Source organism: Pangasianodon hypophthalmus, chromosome 5 (genome assembly GCF_027358585.1).
Source record: "Pangasianodon hypophthalmus isolate fPanHyp1 chromosome 5, fPanHyp1.pri, whole genome shotgun sequence".
NCBI lineage: Eukaryota > Metazoa > Chordata > Actinopteri > Siluriformes > Pangasiidae > Pangasianodon > Pangasianodon hypophthalmus.
In genome coordinates, this window is record NC_069714.1 from 4,249,596 (window position 1) to 4,271,144 (window position 21,549).

The 21,549-nt window shown below is 38.8% G+C and overlaps 1 protein-coding gene across 1 annotated transcript in view; it reads right to left on the reverse strand.

Annotated features, from left to right (window-relative positions):
- dnah7 (dynein, axonemal, heavy chain 7) overlaps window positions 1-20,014 on the reverse strand; it is a 111,494-nt gene extending 91,480 nt beyond the window's left edge. The window contains exons 1-19 of the mRNA XM_034304802.2: window positions 19,675-20,014; window positions 17,065-17,136; window positions 16,872-16,968; window positions 12,809-12,944; window positions 10,552-10,627; window positions 10,005-10,185; window positions 8,744-8,816; window positions 7,974-8,099; window positions 7,430-7,549; window positions 6,917-7,100; window positions 6,162-6,341; window positions 5,610-5,882; window positions 4,595-4,722; window positions 3,495-3,573; window positions 3,179-3,400; window positions 2,701-2,847; window positions 2,118-2,438; window positions 1,077-1,444; window positions 459-645 (exon numbers count right to left, since the gene is read on the reverse strand). Coding sequence (XP_034160693.2) covers window positions 459-645; window positions 1,077-1,444; window positions 2,118-2,438; window positions 2,701-2,847; window positions 3,179-3,400; window positions 3,495-3,573; window positions 4,595-4,722; window positions 5,610-5,882; window positions 6,162-6,341; window positions 6,917-7,100; window positions 7,430-7,549; window positions 7,974-8,099; window positions 8,744-8,816; window positions 10,005-10,185; window positions 10,552-10,627; window positions 12,809-12,944; window positions 16,872-16,968; window positions 17,065-17,136; window positions 19,675-19,686 — 2,982 coding nt within the window. The 5' untranslated portion in view covers window positions 19,687-20,014. The remainder of the gene's footprint in view (window positions 1-458; window positions 646-1,076; window positions 1,445-2,117; window positions 2,439-2,700; window positions 2,848-3,178; window positions 3,401-3,494; window positions 3,574-4,594; window positions 4,723-5,609; window positions 5,883-6,161; window positions 6,342-6,916; window positions 7,101-7,429; window positions 7,550-7,973; window positions 8,100-8,743; window positions 8,817-10,004; window positions 10,186-10,551; window positions 10,628-12,808; window positions 12,945-16,871; window positions 16,969-17,064; window positions 17,137-19,674) is intronic.
- Window positions 20,015-21,549: the final 1,535 nt, after the last annotated feature.

Here is a 21,549-nt window from a genome sequence, read left to right on the forward strand (position 1 = left end):
TGCCATTTATTTCTATACAGACAGAGGCTTAGCATAAGATCAAGTAAAATATCAAGTCATTTTTGGACCCATGGCTACAATCCCTGCTTTTTCTACCTTCTTCAAGTAGTGATTAGATGATGCAATCATACAAAACCTGTTGTTTGTTTGTTTTTAAGTCAGTACTGCATGTCAGCAGCCATCAAAATCACTTCCAAGTCATGGTCTTAATTCTGCAGAACAGAATTGTGCAACAATTAAATTTCTATGTAATAAACTAAATGTGAAAAACCTTTTGTCTGTGTTGAGGACAATCCCTTAACCCTGACCATTTATTAATGATTTACAGACTCCTGAGATTCAGTTAGTCAAACCGGCAGGAACATCTGGAAACAATCGAGTATATATCATTAGGCCTGCAATAAAGTTCTACATTTTACTACTATACTAAGAACTACATACAGTATATATTGACCTACCAGGCTGACTTGCTTAATGATGTCCCTCCAGGTTTTATCCACAGCGGTGAAGCAGCGTCCCTCCTCTGGCATCTGGGCCATGATGTCTGGAGAACTGAATATGGGCTCCAGGTAGAGCCACGTGGTCTGCACCTTCAACCACTCGTCTAAAATCTCCTGCAGCAGCAGCAGCTTGCCCTCCCAGTCTCTACAACACAAACCCACAGATTTGTCCATCTGTCTAACCAAACATAGCTTTATTTCACATTATTCATTTCTAACTAGGAATATAAAACAATGATTGCTAGTAGGCTCAGATTATTTAAACCCAGGATCCATTCATCAAGGTATTGTAGTGTAGATATCTCTCAAATGTCTCTGAAAGACACTGAATAATCATGGTTATTATGATCTTGGCTTTTGGTATCTTCTATCCATCATTTAGTCATTTCAGCATTGTTCACTGATAACTTTTAATCATTGCTTCAGGCTTTACACCTGCAGAACATTCAAATCCAGAACCTCGCTGTATGTACGGTCTTGTCCATGAATGCTAGTGATGTTAGCCAAACTCATTAGAGTTTTGCTCTGTAAACTTGCTCTGTGTGTAATTTGCCTTAAAAACCCTCAAAAGCTTACCGTATCTCAGCCTCGAAGGGTTTGATGAAGGGTGAGCCGCGCATCGTCTGTGTCTTGACAATATGGTCGTCCAGCAGCATCTGGATCTCGTCCACTGAGGACAGAATGGACGTGCCGGTCTCACGGTACGGCAGCAGGTTGAACTTTATGCCTGCCCATTCACCTGCCATGCGCTCCATGGCCTTCTCCAGTGAGTACTCTTTACTGGCTGCCTCACTGATGCTCTCGAAGTTGGGCAAATGGGCCTCGAGGTGCATAGGAATGAAGTGGGAAATGCAGGCCTCCTCTTCTGAAGGCTTCAGGGAGAAACCCACCACGGCTGACATGGCGTCCCAGTGGCGGTCTCGCAAGCCTGGATTACACAGCACCTGGAGGGGAGATAGTTTTGCAGACAGGATTTTAGTGTGAGTACAAAAGGTTCTCATAAGAAGCAGGCAGAACTGATGAAGCACCTCGAATGAATGGAAAAAAATGTTAATCACAGAGAGTTGATTCGACTTGCTACTGCTTAAACTTTTCAAAATCGGCGTGTTTTCAACACTGGAGCCATTAATCCAGCTATGCCACTGACAAACAATGAAGTACTACATTAATTGTCTGACTGAGTTAAAATTACAAGTAGAACAGGTGTGTTTTTATTAGGTTTCTGGAGAAACGAGCCCCGAAGACTTTAATTGTTATGAATAGGTACTTGAAGAGAGATTGGCAAGCCGCCAAAGCTAACTAAGGGGAGCATTAATTAATAGAGAGTAAGCATCTGACAGTTTATGCTTTTTACAAAAAAAAAAAAAGGAAATAAAAAATGTTTGAATTGTGCAATGATATGGGTAACATTAGGAGTAGAAGAAGACCAGTAGCTTTTGAAAAATGGGAAAATGTTTATGAAGTACAGTATATCCAGAGACTTTTAAACCTCTTACATCAAGCTGGAGGAAACGGTACATCAAACCCATGCACGCACAAGATAGAGTAGAAATTGTTGGGACTCTGTGTAGCAGTTGATCCATAATGTCCTTATTCTTCATCTCACTAATTACGTACCTGCACTAAGGGGAGGTGCTGCTTGAAATCCTCCACCTCAGCCTTGACTTGGGCGGCGATGTGCAGAGCCTTGGGCGAGTCCTGAAAACCTTTTTCCAGTTTGTAGAGTGAGCGCCAGTAGTTGCTGACGTCGCCCTCCACCTTGTCGGGGTTGACGGACGTGAGGGGGCCGTTAAGCCAGTGCTGATGATCAGCCTGAAACTCGGTAGCTGTCTGGTACAGGCGAAGGTATGGGAGCAGCTGGTCTTGGACCTTCTTGCGTAAAGGGTACTGGGAGACGGGCCATTCAAACGCTTCTTCCTCCAAGTTGAAGCCCTCGATCTTGGGGAGAAGAATCATAATAAAACAGGTGAAACAGATGATCAAGCTGACCTGTTTTTTTTCTTTTTTTTTTTTTAAAGATTTCTATCTCTTTAAAAAAATGTCAAACACATCAGCAAAGCCACGGTTAATCTAAAAAAAATTTAAATTGTCTATCACCACGCTTATGGACTAAGAAACTGAGCCATTTCAACAGTTATAGCTTATGACCAAAATGCTTTTACGAGGCTCAGTCACTCACTGGAGTAAATGAATGACTTACTTTCTCTATAGCAGTCTCCAGCTTGGAATTGAGTGCCTGAGCCTTTTTCAGATACTTGCTGAGGTCAGACAGGTCCCCGAAAAAGGTGAACTCCTCCACCTGCTTCTCATAGCCTTCCAGATCTTCCACGAACTTCTCGCACCGCAACTGTGAGCGATAAATGAAGTCATTAATATCTTACAGATAATAAATGCTAATGCAGCCTAGCCTGTCAGCGGGAAGGCGTCTCCATGTTGTGACTGGTGTAAATTTGTTTTGTGCCTCATTACAGATTGTTATTAGCTTACAGTATGAGGACATTTAATTAGTTTGATTTGCTAATGTAAGATGTAATTGTATGTTTTACTTTAGCTTTTTTGTTGTCTCGTTTTTCTAGAGCGTATACATGATGTTCTCTGCTGTGCTGTGACTGAGCAATCACTGTAGCTTAGAGATTAATATTTGGGGTTTTTTGATGCGATTTTTTATTTTTTTTTACCTTAAGGAAATCCTGGAAATGTACGGTCTTCTCGTTAGCAATTTCTCGGTGCTTGTCAAAGATGGAAGGCATGCGCATGTGCCACTGGAATGTCTTCTTGTTCAGGCTTATGTCCATTGAAGAAAACTCATAACCAGCCAAGAAGCAGAGACGATTCATGGATTCGCTGAGCTTGAGCTCCAGTTTGGGCATCTCTTCAGCTTCAACCTTCTTTATGTAAGCCTATAATGAAGGAAAAATGATCAAATAGGAAGTCAGGACTAGAGTTATTGAAGAATAGAGCTGAGAGTTCATATATCTGGATGTACTGTATCACCTTAAGAGCCATGAGCTCTTGTGTGTTTGAAGGAGTGCTGTGGGCTTTTTTTGCAATCTTCTCAAATTCATCACAAAGTCTGTAGGTATTGGACACACACATGGATGAGGAACATTGAAGCACAACATGGCACTGTTTCGAGATTTATAAGAAGCTTGTATTGAGAAATTGTACGGCTAGAATAGGGTGGTTAAGGTTTCATTGTTAGTCACAGTGTGATCAGACTGTTACAGAATACAGATTAAACTGCATTTCTGTGTATTACCTTCTACAAATTCAATTTTCACCTGATCAAATTCCTTACTCCAGTGAATCTCATCCCTTTTGTGTCCGGCTGCAACTCCCTCTCTAAATCATAGAGCAAGCTCTGTTTCTCGGCGCAGGAGATGAGAATGCACTGAAAACCCTTTGGCTATGTGAGGCACTTCTATTGTAAATACATTACATTGCTACTTCTACTACTTTATCATACAAGACGGCTATCGAATACACAGTAAAGCACGGCACTGCTGACCAGGACCAAACGAAACATCTAACTGTGTGTAAATGATTGTGCAAGCCAAACCGAACTGAACATTTTCACTGGATTTACAAAATAAATTACCGTGCGTGTGCATGGCACAGCTCATGTGCATGTAGTGACGCCCACAAAACTCCAAAAAAGTTAAAGAGCACAAGCAGCTGTGAGCATGAAACTATAGATCAGGGTAAAAGCTGAAAGACGGAAATGGAAATAGTTATGACTCGCTACTATGCCAATAAAAATATTTAATACTATATAATATTAACAATAATAATAATAATGAGCGAGTGCTAAATCCCCATCAGCTGAATTTAAGAGATTTTCATGAATACCAGGTTTCTTGTGTAAACACACATATTAACGATAAATCCATTCATATTCAGCTTGATAAATGCGGCCCAATGTAAAGAATTTCTATAGAAAGGACTTCTTTTTGTACCAAATAAGCACTTAATTTTCATTTGTCGCTTGTTTCCTTCCTGTTGCTCATAATTACCTAGTAAAAACACATCTATTTGCATTTATATGATTTGAATTGTGCATTGTTTCCAACAGTGAGATGAATGTTAGCACTCACTTTTTATTGCAATTCTGGTGGTCCTTCAGCATACGGGTGACTAGTTTCTCCCTGAGTCCCTCCGCACGCTTCACTAGTGCAAGGATAAGCTCATGGCAGTGCACTTCGAACATACCGAGTCGTACGACCTGTCACATTCAACAACAGGGACAGAACCCTGGATCAATCTCTGACCATATTAATGCCGTCTCATAAATCTTACCATTAAACCCAGTATCACTTCTGAGTTATCTTTCAATTGTTTCATTAGATCCTTTAAAATGTGTTATAGGCTCACTTTCTAGACTCATAATATCACTCTATTCTCATTTACACACATCATTTACTCATTTATTTTCAGCACTTTGGAATACAGGTCCAAAGTCCGAGTCAATTGTGGTGCATGCATTATTGCGTATTAGTGCGTTACGTTAATTAGACCTAACTTCTATTTTTGAAAAACAAAAATCTATATCTATATATATCTATATCTATCTATCTATCTATGTGTATATATGTATATATGTACAAAAGAATGTATGAAATTTTTTATTGGTTTCGAAACAAACACTGTCCTTGGTGGTGGATTCAGACTTTTGGAAAACCACCATACGTAACCAACAACCTTAATGTCAAATAAAAAAGACAATAAAGCGTAATTTCAATAAGTATTATTTCACTGTGTGTTGGTAGTAAGCCTTTACATCATGTTAATCCTGTTCAGAAAACAGAAAGATGCAAACAGTGAATTAAATCTTAGCCTACAAAGACGCTTGCAATATTGTGGCCCTCAGGCACAGATATGAATATCCTCTCTGTACTGCATCTTATTTACCAAACTAATAGAAAAAATGCAAATTAAAATCCCTATTGATGAACAGCCATTAAAATGAGACCTGATGCCTGGATTCATAAAGAACTTTTATGAAATGTTTGAAAGTAACGCAAATGTAGCACTAATTACAACAGAAGCGATAGAAAGTCATTGAGATCCTGCACCTTTAAAAAAATAAATAACTGCCATATTTAAACTGACCTTGCAGGAGTCATACTGGATCTCATCAGCCAGCTGCTGGTAGCGTGTCGCCTCCATCGTCATCTCCTGGAAGGAGTGCTGCTCCACCAGGAAGTGCTCTATGTCCTGCTCGGCCTGTTGCGATATCAACGGCGCAAATTTGTCGTAGAGGTGCACATGCTGAGTTGGCCCACTGCTCTCCTCACGTATCACCCGCCGAATTTCATCCTTTTGTGCCTTCAGGATCTCAGGCAGGATGATGGGTTTCAGGGTTCCGGCATCCTCGGTGCCTGGCTACAATAGAAAGTCAAAATAAAGGACAGGGTTTAGGAGTCAATGATCAAATGTAGCCTTGTTGTTTTTAATAAAAGTCATTTTCATTTGTTTTGAAGTCAAGTAAATTTCCCATTCATAACAGAGCATGACATTGTGCCTCCAGAATATACATTAAAACATACAAAATATGGTTATAATACCATACAAGAGGGTGTTGTCAAGGGGAAAAAGCTCATTTCCTTGAGAGAAAACCTTCAGGAATGAGAAGGAGAAGAAAAAAAAAATAAAACCTCTTACCCATTCTGAGTACAGCTTTGTCTCGACTCGAGGCACCAAGCTGATGCATTTCAACATTGCGTCATAGACATTCAGCAAAACGACCTCAAAGTCCTTGAAATCTGGCTCAAATATGATCTTGTTCTGCTTCAGGATCAGCCGCAGAACAAAGCCCGGATGCTCATAAGCGCTTACTGAACGCTTCAGGGAGAAGACAACGTGAATTATTTAATGCTAGCGGTTAAAGTAAAGACATGTAAAGGCTATTAAATGCAACATGCTCTAAAAAACAGAGCATAAGAGAAGTGTTACTCAGAAAGCACATTCAAGAACACTTGGTATAAAAAGTATCAGGCAAGATATAACACAACTCAACACTTCAGATTATTCTCACTACATGTATCTAAGCTGCTCGAAACTGCCAGTAAGGAAACGTTACGCATACAGCATGACACTAAAGTGTGTTGTGGATGAAATGCCTGCTGAGGTAGCTTTTTGATTAAAAGTAAACATGCAGATGTAGAAAATAAAAAAAAAAAAAAAAGACATGCCAATATTTTACGTGTGATATCACGCTATGAAAATGTAACCTCTTAAACTTCCTCACTGTCCAATCCTATTAGTTTACTTTTACCCTTCCTGTTAGTATCACTGCTGTTGCTGAATATTTCACAGCACTTAGTGAGTAAGTAATGTGCTTTAAGAGTAACAACCAAATATTAAGCTGGAAGTTCAAGGAGTTAATTTCAGCGCATGGCATGCGCTGTATGTCTTACTGGGTCCTGAACTATCAGGCGTGTGTAGTCGCGAATAGATTCCAGGGCCAGACTCTGGAGCTGAGAGGACATTAGGGCAGCTACGCAGTTGAAGAAAGACTGCAGCCGTGACGGATTGGTATTTCTGGGGACCAATTTGCGCTTGCTTCCCTGGTAGTAGATTTGTTGCACCTCAGGAAACCACCTGTTTTATCCAAAAGAGATTTTTTTTCCCCCAGTATTTCTGCTGTATTAACTTAACTGTCCTGTTCTCTTCACCATTTAATCATTAGACATCCCATCAACACAGGCAATTTTTATTTCTTACTTTTGCAACACAGCGACATAAACATACATACTCTTCGTGTGCATTATAGAAATTGAGTTGAGCAGAAGAATATTTTTTAGCATTTATCCAATTTTAGATGGACATTTGGACAGAAGACTGTATTTCTACCTAGATGATAGGGATGTAAAATTTTCACTGGTATTACATGTTGGGGTGTAAAAGTAAACTAAGAGCTGTGTGCCTACTTCTTCAGCAGGACGTCTTCAGCACTTTCAATGTGTTGGCTGACAATCTGCTGAAAGACGGAGAGCTCCATAGCCTCCTCTCTGGTGTGGAACTCTGTCACGTCGAGAAGACGTAAATTCCTGGGTGAGAAGATCATCACTCATAGTTAAATACAGAGGAGTGGAAGAAACAGAAAATGGGAAAACAGAGTGGAAAGAAAGAAGAACCGAAGCACTGAATACAATGTTTTATGCAAAATAAAGATTTTCATCTCAATTAAATCTCAATCTGCACTACTAATAATACAATAATTTAAGAAGAACAAACAAGACATGAGTAATCAGCATGCATTTCCTTATGTAGGAGTCCTCATCACTTAAATGATATATCATTTGATAAACAGTAAACACAAGCTCCTTTTTTTTTTTTTGCCAGAATGATTTACTTCTGTATATTGTTAATTACGAAATATAAACCTCTGAATAGTTCTGTCTTGTTCTACTGCTGAACCCAAAACACACAAAGAGAAGATATCTGTACATCGAGAACATGGTTTCCACTCACTTGAAGGACACATGCCACAGGTTCAGCACAGACAGCATGGTGGGGTTGATGGCATGGAGATGCTGGCTCATCCTTTTTTGTGCTTTTTGGAAGGATGCATTCCACGGCTTTGGCACAACTGCCATCCTGAAAGACATTGTAAACAAAGAGTTACTTCAAATGATCATTTTAAAAACAAGCAGAACGCAATGGCAACGGTGTTGACGTGGATGCCTCCTCCACCGACAAGTCTCAACAAGTTCTTTTTACTCTTAACGAATATACTTCAAACATGGTGGAAGCTTTTGAAGGAAAACTATTTCAGACATTTGACCTTGCTGTGACCTTCACCCAGTTTGGATCAATTCCAAAATGTAATCACTTCATCTGTTGCTTACACTGATAATTTTATATAAAACCTAGAAACATCCAACCACGTGTTCTTGAGATATTGCGCTTATGAGTATCTCAGACTGGATCCACGGACAGACGCATAGACAACCTGAAAATATAATGCCTCTACCACCTAGTGGCAAAAAAACTGTAAGCACTGTCAACTTTTTTGTGGTATAAGAGGAATAAATAACTTCAAGCTTTGCTGTTATAGGAACATGTCTTGGATTATTTTCCTGTAATAGCATGCCCCGTCCTGTTTTATTCCTTACAGGATCCACCCAGTAGAGATGTAACTACCATCAGTGTAAAGCTGTGTTTAAAGCTGTGTTTTGTTTCTCATGTGCTGTAGCATGTTAAAAACATGTATGTGAATATTAGAATTCAGTTAGACTCACTCTTCTCTGTGAGGCGGAAGACTTTTCACCTTCTTTTCTTCACTCTCTCTCGGGTCTTGCAACGCAAAATCCACTGCAAAAGCAGGCAGGGGGTGACTGACGCTGTTATCGTAAACTATTCACGTTTGGGCAGTTTAGTCAAATTATTTTCTAATTAATTCCAGACAACAAGTCGCTCTTATAAACTATTACAGCTTTCCAAACAGCATCACCATAGAAGTTTGTGTGCAAGGAGAAAAAAATGATTTGGTTGAGGAACTCTTGGCTCTGGAAGCAGGAAGCTAAAAGAATCCAAGAATTTTAGCTGTTTTTAACATCCAGAGACTCCAGATGATCAATAATTGATCCATTCAACTGATCAGTATCATGCAAGAAGCCACACAAATAAAATAAGAACTATTGAAAGATAATTAAACTCGATGTAATAGGTTTTAAGTATGTATAACATTCTAACCCTCAGGTTCTGCTCATCATTACTATTATTATCATTTATAATAATAATAATAATAATAATAATATCATTGTCCCCCCATTCGCCCAGGATAAATCTTTGGATATTACAGTAATTCAAACTTGATTTTTAAATTTTATCCAGTATATCTCATCTCCATCTCCAATATTAGATATACTGTATAAACAATATTTATAGAAACAGACATGCAGAGGCCCTTCACTTAATTAATAATAACTCTATCATGTTTGTGAAAGAAACATAGGCCTTGACCACTCTGCATATTTTATTGCAGGTTTATAATTTAGGACTTTATTTATATAAATATTTAGACATATTCTTGTTTGTTTTCTTGACTTTTACTCCGAGTCACTGGATGTCGCTGAAGAACTAGCAGAGGTAAATGGATGGAGAGATTTTCATTTTTTATTGCTGAACTCTTAGTAGTGTAGCCTGTTAGGATAGCGAAAAAAAAAAAAACACTTAAATAGCATGTACACTCTTCATTAATTAATTAATTAAACATGGCTTGTTTCAATGTGACTCTGAGTAATGTTTCAAAATAGGAGCATACAAATTGTGTGTTCATAGTTAGAGCAATATTCATAATGTTAATTAGTAAAATTAATTAATAAAACAAAGAAAAGGAGATGGCGAGTTTCTCTCATGACCCACATGTAAGTCGAGTTACTCCACATGGGGTCTAATTTGGGAAATAAAGCTAGAAGGAGTTAACTGGTGTTAAGTGTTGTGTGCGTTGTGTAACACCCGCTCCTTCACAGACCAATAAAACGCTAGGCAGGAATATACCTATAGCTTTCTTAGCACTCAGCAGATAATCCTCTCTTATCTCATCGGAGAGAACCTCAACGGATCTTGTTAACGTCTTCAGGTGACTTGGCACCCAGATCAAAATCCTCTCCAGCCAGGAATCTTCCATAGGGGCCAAGTGCTGCGTGTCAATCCCATATCGAATGTAGTTATAATATTTCTGGAGGAAAAAAAAAAAACACAGCACAACAGAAAATCAGAAAAAAAGGTGATATTTTCACTGCTGCATAAATAACTATATTATATTATAATGATAAAAGACTGTTTAATAATGAATTTAATGATGAACATATCGTAGATTTATTTATTCCCTAAAACATTTTGTCTCTTATGTTTTGATTTTTCTCCTTTTTTTGTTTGACCTTAATGTGTTTGCCAGATTTTATAACAGTGAGATAAAACACATTATCTTGCAGTAATTAACTGTAAGGCGGTCTTTCTTGGATCCGACAGCATTAGAGAAATTGCTGAAAAAGTGTGTTTCATGCAGAATTACAATGCAGTAGTACACACAGCAGCTTCTTACCAACATTCTTTTCTCAGTTAAAGTTAGAGAACCACTTGCAGGTTGTAAGCTTTCATCCGTGTCCGATTCCTCCTCCCTATGACAACCAAAGTGGAGAAACAAAATAATGATTAATAAGAAGCATTTAAAGATATGGTCCTCATTAATAAAAACATGATAGGAATTCTAAATGAAGATGTTTTCTAAAAGTTATAAAATGTTGATCTGCATGGAAAAATGTTCTTAAACTGCTTAAAACAGAGGGCCACTATGTACCCAGTGGGAAATAACTGAAACAGAGGGCCCTAACTTTTGCATTATCATCATATTTGATATGAATATGTTATCTAGTTAACTGGAAAACTGGATATCTGGAAGAATGTCCCACATGGAGAGCCTAAAGATCACCCTGAGATTACTGTGGATGGCTCCACACAGCACCCTAAAGATGGCTGTGGATCTTCTCACTTTTATACCCTTAAGCCTGCAGCTGCTAAGAACAGTTTATGCTCAAGTGTCCATCACTGAACAGTTGATAACTTCAGTCTGATACAAGAAACGTACAATGAGAAGGTATGACGCTCATACTTAAACATATTTAACATATTTAGCACTGACTTTATAGTATACAGTTATAGAAGTGGAATGATTTATAATCGCATTCATATCCTTTTGAGTCTGGATCCTCGTGTCGTCTCAGGGGGTTTTTCCATGCCACCATCACCTCTGCTCGTTAGGGATAAATTTAAATTCTAATTTTATATCCAGATTTCTGTAAATCTGCTTTGTGACAGTGTCCATTGTTAAAAGCACTGTAGAAGTGAATTGAACTTAACTGAAAGTTCTTTGTTTGATTCCTTATGAATATTCAACATTATGCAAATAGACAACACCCATTTTTAAGTAAATATTCTAGCCTGAAGTGAGAAGTCCAGTGCTTTTCCTGTCCACTCTTTTTAGCACTACATCCTTCAATAAACACATATCTGCTTGAGTAAGGATTGGAACCTGATTGTTCAGTCACGCATCAGTATTTAATTCCCAGTTACTAAACAAACAATGACTAAACGTATGAAATGAATGACAGGGGCAAGCGAGTCATGGCTGCATGCACCGTCTCACTTAAACCCTGCCTGTGACACATCACATCTACAGCCTGTACAAGCCCAATACATATCAAGCCCAATTTTTGCCTATAAGAGGTTGCTTAGGCAGAAAAACAGAAATGAATTGTTTAACCAGCCGTTAATATTGCCTGTTTCCTTGTAACTTTCGGAGGAAACGCTGTGCTCTTGGCACACTGATATGATTAAAGTTTTACACTAGACAGCAGTTATTATTGCTCAGGATTAAGGTTATTGCCAATAAATCAGATTAGTAATTCACAAACGTCCACTAGGAATACATAGTTACGATGAGCTGCTACTGTAAAGTAAGAATTTAATAAATATTACAAATCTGATATTCAAATAATCAAGAGTCTCAGTTATAAGCAAAAAAAAAAAATAATAATTTCATGATTCCTATTTTATCAAGAATCATGCAGCCCTGCTTTCTTGCTGTAGCCTGTTTAATAATCACAAATCATCTTAAGATCATGTGCAGCTGAATGAGTGCATCAGCTTCCCTAAAAAAAAAAACACTCAAACATTGTGATTTATCATTATAGATACACAGATAGGTGACATGTGAAAGGAAAAGCACTGGCTCTGTTACGCTGTAGCCATTTTGCTGTCATGGTTCGAGTCCACTTGTCTCCTTATACTAGCTGAAACATCTCCATCCTGATGGGCGTGGTCTCTTCTAGGGTGACTCCACCCCCATCCACACAGCACGAGGGCTCTCTGAATGACTTGATGAGTATGAAAACGATATAAATCATATGATATAATTTATATTCTGTAACCCTGCATGACTAATATTCATGGTATCCTTCACGCATGTTAGCTAAAGGGTGCTAGTGTCTTTTTACATCCTTAGAACCCAAAACATTATTCACGTGACAAACAACATTTTGATTTTACTTTTTTTAACCGGATATCATGTTGCCATTTTCGTGGTTCTGTTGCATTCATAAAAGAAAATCCCATACGGGGTTATTTTTACATAATGTCTTATAATTAGTCATAGACACCTTCATTTCAGGGGACCGTAAATAACATAACAAAAACCTCTGCTCCCTGTAATGATGATAAAAAATAGTGCAAAGCAATAAATAAGTCATCAAGAACTTGACGCCATAGGTGCTGACACTTGAATTTGGAAAAACGGCACCTACGAGAATATGCTGATGAGAGTCCTGCGAAGCTGCTCGCGATCGTTTTTCGACTTCATACATTGTTTGAAGGATTCAGACACTCTGGCTGTGCTGCGTGCTCTCTGGCTGAGCTGCAAGCTCCCTCTGAGTGTTTCTCCTGGAAAGAAAAGGAGCGATCAATTGTAATATTGATTTTAACATCACCCAAGCCGTCATTATTTCTATCAGTAGCAATATAAACAGTTGTAACTGGCAAAATTTAAGGCTTTCATCATTTCCACTTTTTATGAATATGAATTAATGGGGTCTCCAGTTCGATCCTGTGCTCAGGTTACTGTCTGTGTGGAGGTTTCCATGTTCTCCTCATGAGCTTATCAGTTCCTTTGGGTTCTTGTGTTTCTTCCCACCTCCCAAAAACATGCTGGTAGGTAGATTGGAGACTCTAAATTGCCCCTAGGTATGAATATGTGTGTGTGTGTGTGCATGGTGTCCTGCAATGAATTGACGTCCCATCCAGGGTGTAATTACTGCCTCATATCCAGTGTTCCTGGGTTCATTCCCTAGATTCACTGTGACACTAAGCAGGATGCAGCAGTTACTGAGGATGAATAAATGAGCTTTTGTTTTTTCGATGTGATGAGTAACAGCCATTACACCTGATCTATCTATCCCTGACCTACACTATTCTTTTGAAGCTTTTAATTTTTGAAAAAAAAAAAAAAATCAGACCTGTAAGGCAACAATATTGGTGTTTTCCCCTGCCTATGATTCTGTGACAGCTCATGTTCACTTGATATCCAGACTATTAGCAGTAGAGTGGGGAGGAAAAAAGAATGGCCCACTCCCTGTACTGTAAATTTTGGCATATTTAAAATGAACAGGATGGTCTTCAGCTTACATAATGGGGTGTTCAGATAGACTGGGAGGAATGCATTGTCCTGGCAAGGCCAGCAGCTACCATGAAACCTTGTCCAAACCCTTGCACCAGGTTATTTAGGAGAGCGAGACCCAATCAGTGATCCACCCATTAATGCCTTTCTCCCGTAATCAGACAGTAAAGGCATGGGGGCTTATTGCTCTACTGAGACCTGCGTTCCTGTAGATGATTCTCCCAGAGTACTCGAAGACAGACTGGCTGCAACAGTTGCATGATAACACTGGTTTCAGACATACAAGAAATAATGTTGAGGGAGATGTGTTACTGGCAGGTGAGGGATAAGACATCAACAGCAGTGTCAACAATGCACCATAGCCAAGCGTTAAACCTCGCATCTCAAACCCCACTTGCTCGCATTCAGATGAATGAGATGGACAGTTGATTTCTCTTTCTTGGAGCCTTCTAAAGAATACTGAACAACTATTATTTATGACTGATGTCTTCGCAAAACTCTTGCAGATGATTAGGAAGTGGTTCGGGTTGCTATGAAATCCCTATTCGTCTCCATTCAGACAGCTCTGGTCCAACAGCTCGCGCCTGCTCCCATTAGCAGAATAGTCACCAACCAGCGTATCCACAGCTACATGAAATAAATGAAGAATTATTGTATTAAATTACGTGTCTATCATCCAGCAATCAACATGGGAATCTCTTCACTTCTTTGTGGTCAAGAATCATAGCACGCTGTGGACTTACTTTTGGGCGAGGTGTAAAAGACGACTGATGAGTGTACAGTCTGGGTTTGAGAACAACAGAGACTTTTCTTGTGGCTTTTGAAGGTGCGAGAAGAAAAAACGTAGGTAGCAGCAGGGCCGGCTAGAAAGCCTGTCCTGCTGTGATGATGCAAATTGCCGCTCGCTGTTCCTTGAGAATTATAGGTCGCTGCTCATACTTACTTGAAGCTTACTTTTGTTAAAGTTGTCAGATGTATTTTTTTTATATAGGTGGATGCTGATGTTTGTCTGTTTACGGAGGTTTTTGCTCGTTTTAATTAGTGTGGTTTATCTAACCATGGCTTACAATTAAACCTGCAGGATAATGCTGACAGAGCCTGTAATTGCTGCAGATACAGATATTTTCCTTCCTGATTTTGACAGAATTTTGGCTTCAGTTGGCTCTTTCCCAGCACAATACATGGGATATTTCATAACATAAAGTGTATTAACCTTTTAGATGGAGTGGCTGATGACAGATGCTGACCGATCCACTCGGCCAATCGGACCCTGACCTCCACTGGGAACTGGATTTAAATGCTGTATTAATAAATATTTTCGATTTGGATGTTCTTATAATGTAATGGTGCTGGTACAATTTTTAAATATAATTTACCTAAACTGCATACATGTCATTCTTACAAGCTTAACTATTCCTTATTCCTTATGGCCCAAATCCCAAGGTGGCGTAGTTGAGCACCCCAGTGATAATTACTCCTAGCCACAGAATGTTTATTATAAATCTCTTGTCTGGGCATCTTCCTGATGACAAGCGTGCGCATTTGGGGGTAAATGTGACACGTAGGAACGTGAGATCAACTTTAATCACCTTTTGTCTTTCATATTTACAAAGACCAGTCATTTTATTTCAGGGACATAATCTCTATAATATAATATAACGATCTTTTTGTGGCACAACAGCAGAGCTTTCTCCGTATTTCTCTGGCTGGGAATAATGTGATAATGATGTTAAAGTCGCGATGGTATTTGTGATAACAGATGTATTTGACTGCTACAAGTGTTTTATACAAACACTGGGCCTCATTTATCAATCCTTTAGTAAAGATTTCCGTAAATGTTTGCGGAAGCCAAACCAAACTAGTGCAAAATGTTTTCTAATATTTCCAATTCTATTTCTGATACTTTTTAATCATTTCTAATTTTGTTGGTTATGATTTAATCAGCTTGGAGTATCATGATCGTTGCTGTTACTTAGCAGCCCGTGGCCAGAGGAATGGTTAGAGATTAGGTGAAGAAACCGTGATATTTGTACTCTGTATCATCGCAATTAGAACGACTTTCAATCAATCAGATGATTTATAGTTGAAAATAAACAACTCCAGGCAATAGCTGCTGTTTTCTATAGCTCATGCTGCTCTTCCGAGCATGATCAGCTGCCTTGTGATACTGCATGAGTAGCTGTGTGTGACTTCAAGATGCTGTGACTTCATGTCTCAAAGGATGTATGTGTCATTCAATTGGAGAGAAATACTTTCTGGGTAGGAATTGCAAATTAAAAAAATAAATAATAAAAAAACAATCAGAGATGCTGAGCAATGCTGCAAAAATAAATAAATAAATAAATAAATCATCAGAGATTTTGAGCAATGCTGCAAAAAAAAATAAAAATAAAAATAAAAAATCAGAGATGCTGAGCAATGCTGCAAAAAAAAAATTAAATTAAAAAAAAAAAAACATCAGAGATGCTGAGCAATGCTGCAAAAAATAAAAATAAAAAAAAAAAAACATCAGAGATGCTGAGCAATGCTGCAAAAAAAAATGAAATTAAAAAAATAAAATAAAAAACATCAGAGATGCTGAGCAATGCTGCAAAAAAAATAATAATAATAAAAAAAACATCAGAGGTGCTGAGCAATGCTGCAAAAAAAATGTAAATTAAAAAAAAAAAAAAAAAAAAAAAACATCAGAGATGCTGAGCAATGTTGCAAAAAAAAAATTAAATTAAAAATAAAAAAAAAAACATCAGAGATGCTGAGCAATGCTGCAAAAAAAAATTAAATTAAAAATAAAAAAAAAAACATCAGAGATGCTGAGCAATGCTGCAAAAAAAAATTAAATTAAAAAAAAAAAAAAAAAAAAAACAGAGATGCTGAGCAATGCTGCAAAAAAATAATAAGAATTAAAAAAAAACATCAGAGATGCTGAGCAATGCTGCAAAAAAAATGTAAATTAAAAAAAAAAAAAAAAAAAAAAACATCAGAGATGCTGAGCAATGCTGCAAACTTTCACGCTGGAGAAAATCATTTTAGTGCTTCATTTACAGTAAAAATATAAAAAGGGTTATTTTGACTCAAACAGAACTTGAGACAGAATGTTATACTACATATTAAATAAATTAGACCAGTAATCTAATCACGTGATGTGTGAGGAGGATGTTAATGATCAGATTAAAAAGGAATGCTCTGTCCCTTACTGGAGATCCTCGTGGACACTTCGTGATCTGTGATTTCTGTCTGGCCCAGGAGGACGAAGCTTGGCTTTGCATCCTGCCACTTAGGCTTCGCACGAACCTGAGGAACACAAGCCGATCATACGGGAGAGTATCAGTTCTCACATACACCTAAAGTAGACTGCTATTCAGAATGATGCTCCCATTCATCACTCACCAATGGAAGTTGTGGCAAAAGATGCAAGGAGCTGTGAGGGAATCCGGGGAGCTTTTTACTCCCTGATGCACCCTGAACAAGGGGAAGGTACTTTGTTAGAATAATGCAGCTGCCAGTTTATTTCTCTCTATAACAGTTCACAGTGTAGAGTATGAAACATTGATTCCAATCTATAGTCACGTTTGCACGGACACTTTTTTGTTTCAATCGGAATGAAATCAATCAGATTGTTTAATCCGATCGCAGTGTTTACAAGAACGCTGAATAAAGTAATCGGGCTGATGTGCGCGTTTACATGACAGAATCGGATTTGATCTTCTGACATGCGCACAGTGCACGATTACACGTTTCCCGCCGTTCCAACATGCAGATACTAGCAGCCACTCTCTCGCCATTGCTTCTTGTCTTTGTTTTAAAAAGCAGACTTAACATTTGCCTATTTCAGCTGCTAATTAGAAGACGACGAGCGCGTGCTGTTTATTTATCAAGCGATGCGTGTATTTATCAAGCAATTAAAACGCCCCTTCCCGAGCCCAGAACAAGGTGTCTGTGGATGAGGCTCCGAGGCAAGGACCGGTGGGAGCGTCATGCGTCATTTCGTGATTTGTACGTCATTGCACATGCGCAGAACTATCTGGTTTCATTTTCACTCCGATGAAGTGTTTACATGTCCTTTCCATCGGATTAGAAAAGGTTTAAACCACCCCTTACAATCCGAATTAAATTTTACTCGGTTTTGGCCGATTCATTCAGATTGACGTGTTTACATGTGACTTTTTAAATCTGATTGTGCTTCTAGTCCAATTACGATCGGATTATTAGTGTCCATGTAAACGCAGCTTATGACACGCGATCTAAATGCAACCAAGTAGGAGATCCTTCTTTCCTTATTTTGATATCACTCTTATAGAAAGTTAAGCTGCAAGAAGACATGGTTTCTATAATGAACTGCACAAACATGTTTAACCCTATATCACAGTAAATGACTCGGGGCTTATTAGGCTTCTCTTGACTAAGAGCTTTACGTTTTGAAACTTCACCCTGCTGCCTCACAGCTCCAGGGTCCCTGATTTGAACCTGAACTAGAGTTTCTGTCTCTGTAGAGTTTCTGTGCATGTTCTCCCGTCACTGTGTGGGTTCTCCGGTTTCCTCCCACCTCCCAAAAACATGACGGAAGGCGAATCGGCTGTGCTGAATTACCCTTACGAGTGAATGACTGAATGAGAGTGAATACACTGGAGCTCCATCCAGGGTTCATCCCTGTCTTATGCCCAGTGTTTCTGAAACAGCCTCTGGATTCACTTGCGACTCTGACCAGGATAAAGAGCTGACTGAAGATGGATGAATGAACGAATGAAATCACTTTTAGTTAGTGTAAGTAACATTTAGATTAAAGCCTATTAGAGTATAGCAATAAGCGTAATCCAGAGATTCCCAAACTAGGGGTTTCGACCTCATGTGTGGTCACATGATTTACAAATGGAGTCGCGAGGAAACTCACAATCTCCTCCTTCATAATGTTACTCATTCGAATGAACAAGCCACAGTTAAATGAAAAGTGTAAATGCTATTTTAGTCTTTTTCACCATCCACTTGCCTCCTCAAAATAAACTAGTGTCTCAAATCCCAGTACTTATGTAATACTCTAGACCATTACTGAGCACTAACACTAACCAGTTTTTCTATTAGTGTTTTATTTTTTTTAAAAAAAACCTCTCATGTAGCCTTCAAATCTACCAAAAGGTCTGTTTTTTGCATACTGGTCTTCTGGATTTTCTAGATTAGTAAATACTTCTGAATGTGAGATCAGAGTTCTCGATTTGAGATGCAGCTCATGACAACAATCACGACGACGGCGGAAAGTTTTAAAGAGAACCAGAGCTCGTCAGTGTGTTTAACGTCGCTGTGAATAAAATCACTGAACAATTTACAGCTCGATTCAGAAACCTGTTGGACACACGCTTTGTCTCTGACGTGCCGGGTACCGAATGCCACTTTTAAATCTTCCAGATGTACCTAAGATACGAAGCGAGGGTTTGAGCCACTGCTTCTGCACAGACACACAACGTCATACTCCTCTGCCTCGCGTCGCGCCGTATCACACCCCTGCTGCGTGGATTATTTCTCTATAACAACACCAATCAGGGCAAGAAATATTCCTCTGGTTTTTATTCACTTATGTTGCACATACGTATGTTACTGACTTAATAAAATGTTGAAATGTTACAGTAATCCTGTGTGTGGAATTTCTTTTTTTAGTGTTAAAGGCTTGGGGTAGAAGAAAATTCATAAAGTCCTTTTGGAGTCACAAAAGTTTGGGAACTCCTGGAATAATAATAATAATATAATAATAATAATAATAATAATAATAATAATAATAATAACTGTGATTGACTATAAAGCAGGATTGTTAAGACACAGGCCTGGAGACAGAGTCTGCTGTCAGTCTCACACTGCCCTCTAGTGGCTAAAATATTATCATGAAAAACATTAACACTTTCTTGTGGATGTGAATGAATATCAACAGAATCAGAAAATAAAAATACTGTGGAAAGTGGAAGTCCATAAAACTGTCTTGCATTGCATTGCTTGCGTTGATTCAAGTCTTACCTTACTTTCCATTTTAGAAACTCTTACACAGGAGCAGCTGTATTTCTGTTAAATTAGTACAGAAAGCTAATTAAACTGGCTGGTTCTCAGCCTGTCTAAAATCACTAAACCGGAAAACAAACAAACAAACAAACAAACAAAACGGACATTGTTTGAACATGCCAAATACAAGTGTCTGTAACTCTGAATGAGTCTTCTGTGCTGAAGCAGTGCAGCATTAAAAGTAATAAAACATGTTACATTCGCTATAACGCAGTGTGGAAGATACTTTTAGCTACCTAGCCTATCTTCTACCTTGGATCACCATCTAAAGTTGTTGTTGCTACTCCGGTAACTAAGGAAGTAGTCGTTTGCGAACGAGTCGGCTCCTTGAGTCGGCTCCTTAAGTCGACTCCTTGACTCGACTCCTTACGGCTCATTACTGCTCTTTGTGTCGGCTCCTTGATTCGGTTCCTTACGGCTCCTTGCGGTTCCTTGAGTTGGCTCCTTGAGTCGGCTCCTTGAGTCGGTTCCTTACGGCTCCTTGCGGCTCCTTGATTCAGCTCCTTGAATCGGCTCCTTACGGCTCGTTGCGGCTCCTTGATTTGGCTCCTTGAGTAAGCTCCTTGACTCGACTCCTTACGGCTCATTACAGCTCTTTGAGTCGGCTCCTTGAGTCGGTTCCTTACGGCTCGTTGCGGCTCCTTGAGTTGGCTCCTTGAGTCGGCTCCTTGAGTCGGCTCCTTGAGTTGGCCCCTTGAGTCGGCTCCTTGAGTTGGCTCCTTGAGTCGGCTCCTTGAGTCGGCTTTAGGTGAACGCTGACAGCTGACTCACATGAATGAGCCGAATGTGTGTTTGTTTGTTTGTTTCCATTCCTGCTTGGTGAAGATGTACTGTATGTTGACAAGTGTATAAGAGTAGAGATTATTTATTTATCAGGATAAATGGAAATGGTTTGGTTTACAGAAAAAAAAAAAGCAATGAGCCGTTTGGAAGGCGAAAGAGTCGACTCTTATCGGTGAGCTGAGTCAAATGACATGACTCATTGTTCGGTACAAAATATGAACTGAGTGACCACAGGTTAATAACAATAATAATAATAATAATAATAATAATAATAATAATAATAATAATAATTCAGAATCTAACTAAAGTAGGCTAACGGATATACGTTGTATATTATCTTTTCTAATATTTTTAAAATCTTTTCTTAATTTTTTTGGTTATGATTCGAAGCAGTTTGGAATAAAGTGGTCGTTGCTGTTGCTTAGCAACCCGTGGTCAGAGGAACAGATCTGGTGAACAAACCCGTCCTGTCTGTCATAACAGCATATATAAACTATAAAATATAAAATATAAAATGGGATATTTGGACCCAAACAGAACACGGGACGGAGTGTTATACTATATATTAAATAAGTTAGACGATTAAAAACTGACTTTGGTTAAACATGTCATTTCATTCAAAATCTTTACAAGGAAGCGCGAGCGCCTCGCGGAACGAGTTCTGATTGGAGGACGCTGTAACCAAGGAAACCACTGCTCCTCGGGGCACGCGCTTTCTCTGGACAATAACAAAGACTGGCACGCGACAGTGTGTACAGCCTGCATGCACACTGTACACACAGCACAAGCCTTAATGAGCCCTCAGTAAGGTGCAGGAGTAGCCTTTAAATTCAGATTCTGTCCCTTCAGTGACTTCTAAAACAAGAAGGAAGTGCAAACTTCCTTATCAATGTTGTTTATTTCTAATATCTTAACATACACAGGTTCATTCATTCATCTTCAGTACCAGTATCCTGGTCAGGGTTGCAGTGGATCCAGCCTATCCCAGGAACACTGGACAGTTCACCACACACACACACACACACACACACACACACATTTACACCCAGG